Consider the following 9,391-nt stretch of genomic DNA (forward strand, 5'->3'; position numbering starts at 1 on the left):
CATGTAACCCTTTCAGCCAAGGTCCTGTTCATCCTCTCCGCTAGACCATTCAACTGAGGAGTTTTAGGAGGAGTCTTCTCGTGTCTAATACCATGCTGCCTGCAATAAACATCAAAAGGTCCACGGTACTCACCACCATTATCACTACGGATGCATTTCAGCTTCTTACCTGATTGCCTCTCAACCATAACATGAAATTCCTTGAACTTTTCAAGTACTTGACCTTTCCGCTGAAGAGCATAGACCCATAGCTTCCTGGAACAATCATCAATAAAAGTAACAAAGTAAAGTGCACCACTAAATGACTTTACCTTTAATGGGCCACAAACGTCAGAATGCACCAATTCAAGCAATTCTGACTTCCTTGAGGGAGGATGCTTCTTAAAAGATACTCTGGTTTGTTTACCAGCCATGCAATGAGAACATTTCTCCAATTCTGCATTTCTCAATCCCATAAGCACATCCTTTTTAGCTAAGCAGTTAAGCCCTTTCTCACTTATATGACCAAGCCTCCGGTGCCACAAAGATGCCTCCATATACATAGCATTCACACTGTCTTTAGCAACCAAAGCTTTAGTCCAATACAATTTAGATTGTCTCTCCCCTCTGGCCATAACCAAGTTACCTTTAGTGAGCTTCCATTTACTAGAACCAAAGTGATTGTCATAACCACAATCATCAAGCAACTGCACAGAGATTAAATTAAAACGAACATCCGGAGCATGTTTGACTCCTTTAAGCAACAACTGCACTCCCATGTTGGTTTGCAGGCAAACATCACCAACACCAATCACTTTAGACTCACCATCATTACCCATCTTCAACACTCCAAAATCACCAGAAGTGTAAGATGTGAAGAACTCCTTCCTAGGTGTAACATGCAGTGTAGCACCACTATCAATAATCCACATGCTCTCATCAGATACAAGATTAACGGACTCAAAGTCACGAAGAAGAACAAGATCACCATCTGTAGCAGTAGTGACACGATCATCATCATCATGATCATTCTCTCTCTGTTTGCCCTTCTTGTCTTTGTTCTCCTTTTTCCACTTAAAACAGTATTTCTGAATGTGTCCAGTTTTATGACAAAAATGGCACTCTAAATTCTTGTATCTTGACTTGGACTTGCTCCTACTCTTCTCTCTACCACCTTTATGTTCCTTTTTCTGACTTCTCCCCCTAGCTTCTGTAACAAGCATCTCAGACTGAGATGAAGAACCATGTGCCTTCCTTCTCATCTCTTCATTAAGAGCACCGCTCTTTGCCATCTGAAAAGAAACAACACCATTCGAGGCAGAGTTCGTAATTGAAACCCGAAATACCTCCCAAGACTCTGGTAGAGTATTAAGCAACCATAATCCCATAACTTCGTCATCAAACTTTATGCTCATTCCTGACAATTGATCTAGGAGCCCTTGAAACTCATTTAAGTGATCAGAAATAGAAGAATTCTCCATGTACCTCAAATTCATCAAGCAATTTAACAAATACAATTTATTATTGCCCGACTTAGAAGCATACAAAGACTCAATCTTCTCCCACAAAGCTCTGGCATGTGTCTCATTAGCAATATGATTATAAACATTATCTTCAACATATTGCCGAATAAAACCACATACCTGTTGGTGCTCAAAGTCCCATTCTTCTTCAGACATAGAATCTGGCTTCTGTGTAGCAAAGACCGGAAGATGCAATTTCTTGACAAATAATAAATCTTTCATCTTGCCCTTCCACAAATGATAATTTGTACCATTCAAAGCAACCATCTTTGCATTTGCCTCCATCATTCAAGCAAGTAAATATAGCCCAACCAAGAGCTCTGATACCACTCTGATGGGGAAAACAACAACAAACAATATACCAGAGAATGCAGCGGATATAATTTCCCCTAACTTGCAAGAATCTATGAGGAGCAATAATCAAAGAGCAGCAATAATAAATCACCAAAAGCACAAATAAAGGCACCAAGATTTTTAACGTGGAAAACCCCTCAAATCAAGGGTAAAAACCACGAGTCGTCCAGACCAAAGAAATAGCTTCACTATGATCAACAAGAGTACAAAAGAGTCTCAATCAATAGCACAAATTAGTGCCAACACCCAACCAAATAACAAAGCAACAAAGCTTTCAAATAGAGAAGAACAAGAGAGGAAAACCTCTACAAATCACTGCTGCAGTGCGAAATTAATATCTCCCAACTCAGACCTCGTATCAAAGATCCGACCGGTCAGAATGAAGAGCAATGAGTTCCGAACCTGCTGTAAAAATTTCAGCCCGATCCAACGGTGAACGAATCCGCAGCGCCGAATTTACTGCGACAGCTCTATGAAAAACGTGAACAGAATTTTCCCTCTACCTCTCCCTCTATGTGTTAGGGCTTTCAGTGTATTCTTACTCTATTGTTCTGCCTCTCTCTTTATTTTATAGCCTCCTCTCCACTAGGTTTAAGTGAGACATGGGCTTCTCAAATTTTGGGCCTTTTCTCCACATAGGAAGGGAGCCCAATACCCAACACTATATGAATCAAAAGAGTAATAAAAGGTAAGAAGATAACGAAAATAAGTAAACTCAGAAACACTTAACCTAGTTTGCCCGAAAGATTATAATCCATTTATTCATCTTTTGATGAAATTAGCATTGTCCTATCTGATTTACATTACAGGGAAATAAACTATGGAAAGAAGAAATATTAATACTATGATCTCGGGTACCAAATTTCTAGGTACTGATTATCTGTGCCACTAAATCATCTAACAACGATCTCTCAACTTCCCTGGCTACTGCATCGGTGTAAACTTTCAGGTCCATCCACTCAGATTCCCCAACCACTACATTCACCTGGCCACCATCACTTACTTTTGCTTCGTTCACTAGCATCCTTAGAAGGCCATCTCGGAACCCGTTTTTGGTCAAGTTAGAACCAATGGCATTTCTGATTGCTGATCTAGAGAAAGAGAATTGCTCACTGATCTTGAGAATTCCTATATTTATATGGTCAAAAAGCAATCTCCTTTGAGACCTTGAACAAGTTGTCCCCTCACTATACCTTTTTTCAAGTTCATCAAACACTGAAAGACTCACAGGGCATTCTAGGGAATGCCAAACTTCTAAAATCGTATCGAGCTGAACTCCATCAATGCCAGATTCAGACAAGACATCCATAATGTAGGAACATTCCCAGCTATCTTCAGTTGTTCTACACAATCCTTTGTCTGCTGCTGACATTCCCTTAGATACTTCCTCACCATCTTCATCACTTACAGTCATGGGTCCCTCTGCATAGTCTTCAGATTCCAACTTCAGCAACTGGAGTTGCATTCGCAGCCCTATCAACAATTAAAGTTTCATTAGAGAAAAGAATATGAGTCTAAATATGTTTAGACCTTGAAATATCATTTCAACAGTTAAGCAACATATCGTGTCTGACTATTCAATTCAAATAACAATTATCACATGTATACTGGAACCTATAGATGAGGCTCTATTTATGCAGCTCTATTACCATCGTTAGAACTATTAGTATAACAGAAGCTAGGGCTCACGTGCAGTCCTATCATTAATAAATCAAGTCTAACCTCAATTCATTATAGAGCAAATTCCATTAGTGAAAACCAAGGATGCTATCGCACCGAAACTCAACTGAAACGAAAAATCACACTGCATTTTTTTTTTTCCAAAAATACACACGAACAAAGGTAATTGCTAAACCATAGTCAATTGCTGTCATTCACTGCTATGGCAATTCACTGCCACACAATATTAGCAGAGCAGAATAATCAACATAAACGCCTAGCTAGCTCCCAGTAGGTCGGCACTGAGAATTTCAAAATGAAGGAAATAAAAGATCGAGTAACTAAAGCAAATAAATGTGGATCCAGACATAGGATGCGCATTAACACTAAATTGACACTGCACAATAGTCAAACTAAATGTCTTGTTCAGTTACCTTGTAGATCAGCACTCAGACTTTCAAAACATTCAGAACAAGAAGACAGATCATCTGTAAAAGCAGGTTCTAGGATGGAGACAGGGCTGGGTTGATCAGTATCTTTACAGCAAGAAGGTTCAAGTCCAGGAACAGGTGGTTCATGGATGACTGAACTTCCACCAGGCGGAGTAGCTGATAGATCCTGAAATATTACAACATATCAAGTAAGAAAAAACATAATGAATATTGGAAAATTTTATGCAATTCATTAATTACAGGCTAGTACATTGGATTATAAGAGAATATAACTGTCCTCTTTTGGAATGCATCTACTAGCATCTATACAGTTCCGCATTAACAATTTCTATTTTCTAAAATGTACGTATTTTATTTGAATAACACTAAGTTCAAAGGAATAAATAAAAATCTCCGGGAAAGAACTGTGATGTCAACCGGTGAAAGAACTACTATAGAAAGCCATGTAAGATGAAGCAGAAAAAAAGAGATAAAAAAGGTGGAATGCAATGACAGGTGAATTAATAGGCTAATTTGCTTGATGTGAAATAAGTTGAACACCAAGAACCAAATCTTGATCTAAATGGATACTGCAAGTATATTGTTTAGTAAAATCAATTAATGACCACCGCATTAACAATATACCAGTTGAAAATGTTACAAACTTAACCTGCTGTATTGAATTGTTGTCAACCGCACCACCATCGCCTTCAATCACAACATGAGAAGATAATTCAGGAAGCACCTTATTCAAAGATTCAGAAGACTCAACTATGCTTCCATTTGTCACCTCCATGTCATCATCAGCAACTGCACTTGGAACTTCAACCTTGGGTGAATCGTCAAGAATGATATTCATTTTATTCTGAACTGTATGTAAGTCAGCACAAAACTCATCTACTTCTAGCTTTGACGAATGCAAAGACCAAGACTTCTTGTGACCGGATCTTGGGCTTCTATTATTTACACCATGTCTATGATCAAGACTCTTTGCTGCTCTTCTTCTATCACGTTTATGGCCTTCCTTCGGCACCATATATCTATCAGCACAAAGTGCTTCAGTGCGCAAGAATGTTTTAGGACTTCCAAAGGAAGTGGAGGAAGAAGGAAGGGATTGTGACCTTGACAAACTACCAATGCAGCCGTCCTTCCAACCATCCCTGCTGCTGATACCCAATGGTTCAACCCACTTAGCAGGTTCACTATTGGGAGTAAACTTATCATGGAAACCCTCCCCAGTACCCGTGCCAACAAAATTTGCAGCCTTCAAGTCTTTGTCAGGGATAGAAAGCATTTCAGCCAGCGTGCTGCTCCTGCTGATTCCCTGCACCTCTTGAGACTTGTGTGTCATTTTCCACCTCTCTGACAATCTCTTCTTCGCCTCTCTACTGACAGAAGATTCACCAGAACGGGATGATCGCCTGCTACGGTTGTTTAAATCGAATGAATTTCCCAAAGTTGCAGTTATTTCCCCAGATATGTCAGGAGATTCATTACCAGAAACACTACATGAACTATCATCCCCAGCATATCCCGCAATTCTAGAAGTTGAAAGCATCATGCCGCTATTGTTAAGACTATTTCTCATTTGCCTAGTGATTTCCTTTGCAATTTCTCTAGATTCAAAAGAATCTTGCCTCCAAGACCTTGCACATTCAGGCAAATTTGTCACTTGACACAGTTCACTGTCTCCTTCACGCCCTGACAGAAAATTATGAGAACAAGGTGACGCAATTCTGGTACCATTCTGCACTTTTCCAAGATTGGGTTTCAGGAGGACAATCTTTGTGGGGACTGCATCTTGTTCATGTCTGCCCTGAAATTGAAGCTTTGATGATTTTGGTGAACTATGCATCACATGTCTTTTGTCAAAATGACAAGGATAACCATCAAGATGCTTTTCATGAGATCTATTATAGTTCAACCGTGTTTTCTCCAAATCTGACCTCCAACCTAAGTCATCTTCATACTTCTCAATATCCATAGTTTCTGCATGTCTATAATGTGATTGGACTGGAACAGCTTGAAGATCATTTAGATGCTTTTTAAACAAAGAATCTGGCCGCTTAAAGTATTTCAGCAGAAGATCCTTGTTAGAATCCAAAACCTCAAGTGTGTCTCGGAAGTCCTTGGAAGAATGTAAATCTTGATGAGTTGCAAGGCGTTTGGCATCCATGAACTTCTGTTCAATGAATGACATTTCAGCATCATTGGTCTTCAAGTCTACACACCCTGGCGACGGATATCTACTGCTCTCTACCTTTGGAATCTCAGAAACCTCAAATACATCCTTAAATTCTTGCTGATCCCTTAAGCCTCTCCTAGATGATCCACAGTCATATGGCACTCCTTTGCCGCGTGTTTTCTGCAATTGTGGAGTCTTCTGGTGGTTTTCAGACAAACCCGTATGCTGCTTATTAATAGGCTGCTGAAATGGCAGTCCATCAAGACCCATCAATCTGGCGATGACTCCAGGGGATCTTCTTTTTGATTCAGATTTCGGTGACATCTCTTCGTCTAATAACTTCTTAATCGGTGTTCCAAGCAGTTGTTTCGAAGATCTCCAACCAAATTTGTGAGAAAACTGCAAAATTCAGCACATTTACTGTCAATTATTTCTTTTCTTTTAATACAAAAAACCTCATTCAGAGAACTAAATGCTACCCCACCACCGAATTTGGCAAGTTTCTTCATTAATTCGTAGATGTTTCTAAGTAGATCATGGTCAATTGTACAAAAAAATAAATAAAATGGAAAATCCAGCTTACCGAATCCTTCTCTGCAGCAACACCACCGCCTGAACAAGAATCAGGTGACAGATTCGGAGGTAGTCGCTGTCTATGAACCTGTTTTTTCCCCGGAGCTGCACGACAAGATTAACATAAAATGAAGATTTAGGATCAAATACGAGGAAACGATAATTAAATATTGCCGATATTAAAAATAATATATGTTTGCAATTACTAAAATCAAGGCAAGGAAGCAACCAGGAAATCTGTTATACAAACATGAACAGCTTATCACAAACGAAAGAAACGCACTGAGATAATAGCAGTAAAAGAACATAACCCCATCATGGTCCAGTTAAACATGACGCAGATAAAAACAGAGCAAAAAACAAAAAGAACATTTTTTGAATACCATCAATGGCCAGACACAGTAATGTGTGATCACAAAACATCACAACCGCACAAAACCATTATGAAAACAAAGGAAATCATGCCGACTACACCGCAGAAAATGTTAGAAGGCATGTAAAAAAAATGAAACAGAAAGCAGCATTAACTCGGGTCCTTATAATCATTATTTTTACCATGTAGCAGATTCCACTGGTGAGAGAAAAGGACTAGTTGTTGTTTCTTAGAGATTCCCCTAGTTTCACACTGTTAAACATTTATCTCTAGTGGACTAACAGGTTAAATTATTGTCTCAGAGGACTGATCCTCAATAGTAAATAATATAAAAAAATTATTCTCATTTCAAAATAGATTAAAAAATGTCTACGAAAAAAAATAAAACAAAAAATAAATAAAATAAAAAAATCCGAAATCCAAATTAACAAAATAAAATAAAAAAGAGAAACATTTTCTCTGAGAAATCAGATGAGCAACAGGAGGCAGAAGCAGTAAAATCAGAAATCCTGAGAATGAAAGAAGCAGTTTAACCGAACTTTTGGCTGAAAGAGAGAGAGAGAGAGTGACCTTGAGGAAGAGCAGGTTGGTGGTTGGAGTTGCTGTGGCGGAGTTTCTCCATAAGGAATCATGAACGACGAAGGAATGCAGACGGAGAAGACTGGAGAAACAAAAACCCTAGGATCCTGAGCAGTGTTAAAAATTGGAAAAGGAAAAGGCACAGAGGTGAAAAGGGAGAGAGAAGAGTGGCCCAAAGGAACAGAGAAGAGGAGATAGAAATAGAGAAAAATGTATTTAGAAGAGAGAGAAAGACAAAGAGAGTATTAATGGAGATCCGTTACGTTACAGGCGTTGAAGGAGGGAAGAGGGAGAAGAGAGAGAGAGTGCGTGTGCGTGAGGGTGAGAGTGGGAAAGGGATGATTAGTGAGTGGGGTTTGTTTTTGAACTTTCAAATACCGAAATGCTGACACAGGATCCTCACCCTCTGCGCGGGCAAGAGGGGGGCGTCGAGAAGCGTGTGAGGGTAGACTCCACCTTCACTCACACGTGCCAACACATTGGATACCACTCCCTCCCTCCCTCTTCCCCTCTTACTACACTGCAAATGCAACTATTACATGTAATAAGTAACTGTTTCTGATGAATCAAAACATTTATTATTCATAAATTATATATAAACTTTACAATATTATATTTATAATTTTTTCAAATTCTCTTTTCCAAGAAATTAACAAACTCAATTATGTTTCTTGCATCTATGAAATTCAAATCTTAAATAATCTTACTTTCTCCGGCGTTACTTTTGTGTTGAGTATTTTAATAATACATTCTGTAACATTTATGGATTTAAATGAAAATAATACATTTTGTGAAGATGTTATATTTATTAAACCTAATAGATATTATGAGTAATAATAATGTAATTAATGTATTACAATAAATAATTTTGTAATTAATAGATTAATAAAAACACTAATTAATACACAGTCAACTTTTTATTTTAAATATTTTACTATATTTATAGAATTTGTTGTCTACTTCACTTTCAACTTCAACTGTTCATATAATTTTTAATGAACTGCACATTGTTCTATTTCAATTTTTTTTTATTTAAAGAGGTACTTTCTTTAAATTTAAATATAAAAAATAGTTAATATTACACTATAGTTAAGAATTCAATAAATATAATTCAATTTGCTAATTGTAATTAAAAAATATTTTTTTCTAAAGTATCACTAGTTAAAACGGAATATAATAACTAAAAATTAAATTAAATAAAAAATACTTTTAAAATAATATTAATAAAAAATAAATAATTAAGTAGATGTGTTTGTATTCAAGCGTAGTATAAATTAATTATACATGGATTTATAAAGAAAGTCGTGTTTTTAGTAAACATCTTTTTTAAACATAACAAATATTTATATATTGTTTTATAAAACATTGAGTCCCTGACATACTTAATTTCATTAAAATGATATGTATATATAATCTTTGATACTTATTATTTGAGGTTGTGTTTTTAAGAACGAGGATTCTAGATTAAGAGCTTAACTTATTAACATAATCACCTATGTCATTGAATTTACGTATAACATGTAGGTAATAGCCATAAAAAAATATATGATGATATTTTTGTAATTAAATAGTAAATATTTATGTTTGACTTATAAGCATCAAATGTAAAAAATGATTTTTATGTCTGACCTATTAGCGTGAGACATAAAAACTTTTTTTTATGATGCTTATAGGCCAGATGTAAATAAGTTTAAAAAAAAAACCTATAAATCAATTTCTCTTCACTTTCTCCCTT

At 36.9% G+C, this 9,391-nt stretch overlaps 1 protein-coding gene across 2 annotated transcripts; it reads right to left on the reverse strand.

Moving 5' to 3' along the window:
- Positions 1-2,590: 2,590 nt before the first annotated feature.
- LOC114191757 lies at positions 2,591-8,155 on the reverse strand. Of its 2 annotated transcripts, none has more exons than XM_028081132.1 (5): positions 7,648-8,155; positions 6,715-6,809; positions 4,617-6,530; positions 3,950-4,133; positions 2,591-3,329 (listed from the first exon to the last, which is right to left on the reverse strand). In XM_028081132.1, the coding sequence occupies exons 1-5, from the start codon at positions 7,697-7,699 to the stop codon at positions 2,722-2,724; spliced, it is 2,853 nt and encodes a 950-aa protein (XP_027936933.1). In that variant the 5' UTR covers positions 7,700-8,155; the 3' UTR covers positions 2,591-2,721. The 2 variants fall into 2 exon arrangements, with proteins under 2 accessions (XP_027936933.1, XP_027936934.1); XM_028081133.1 differs by lacking the exon at positions 7,648-8,155 and adding an exon at positions 7,088-7,210.
- Positions 8,156-9,391: the final 1,236 nt, after the last annotated feature.

Source organism: Vigna unguiculata, chromosome 7, assembly GCF_004118075.2.
Source record: "Vigna unguiculata cultivar IT97K-499-35 chromosome 7, ASM411807v1, whole genome shotgun sequence".
Lineage (NCBI taxonomy): Eukaryota > Viridiplantae > Streptophyta > Magnoliopsida > Fabales > Fabaceae > Vigna > Vigna unguiculata.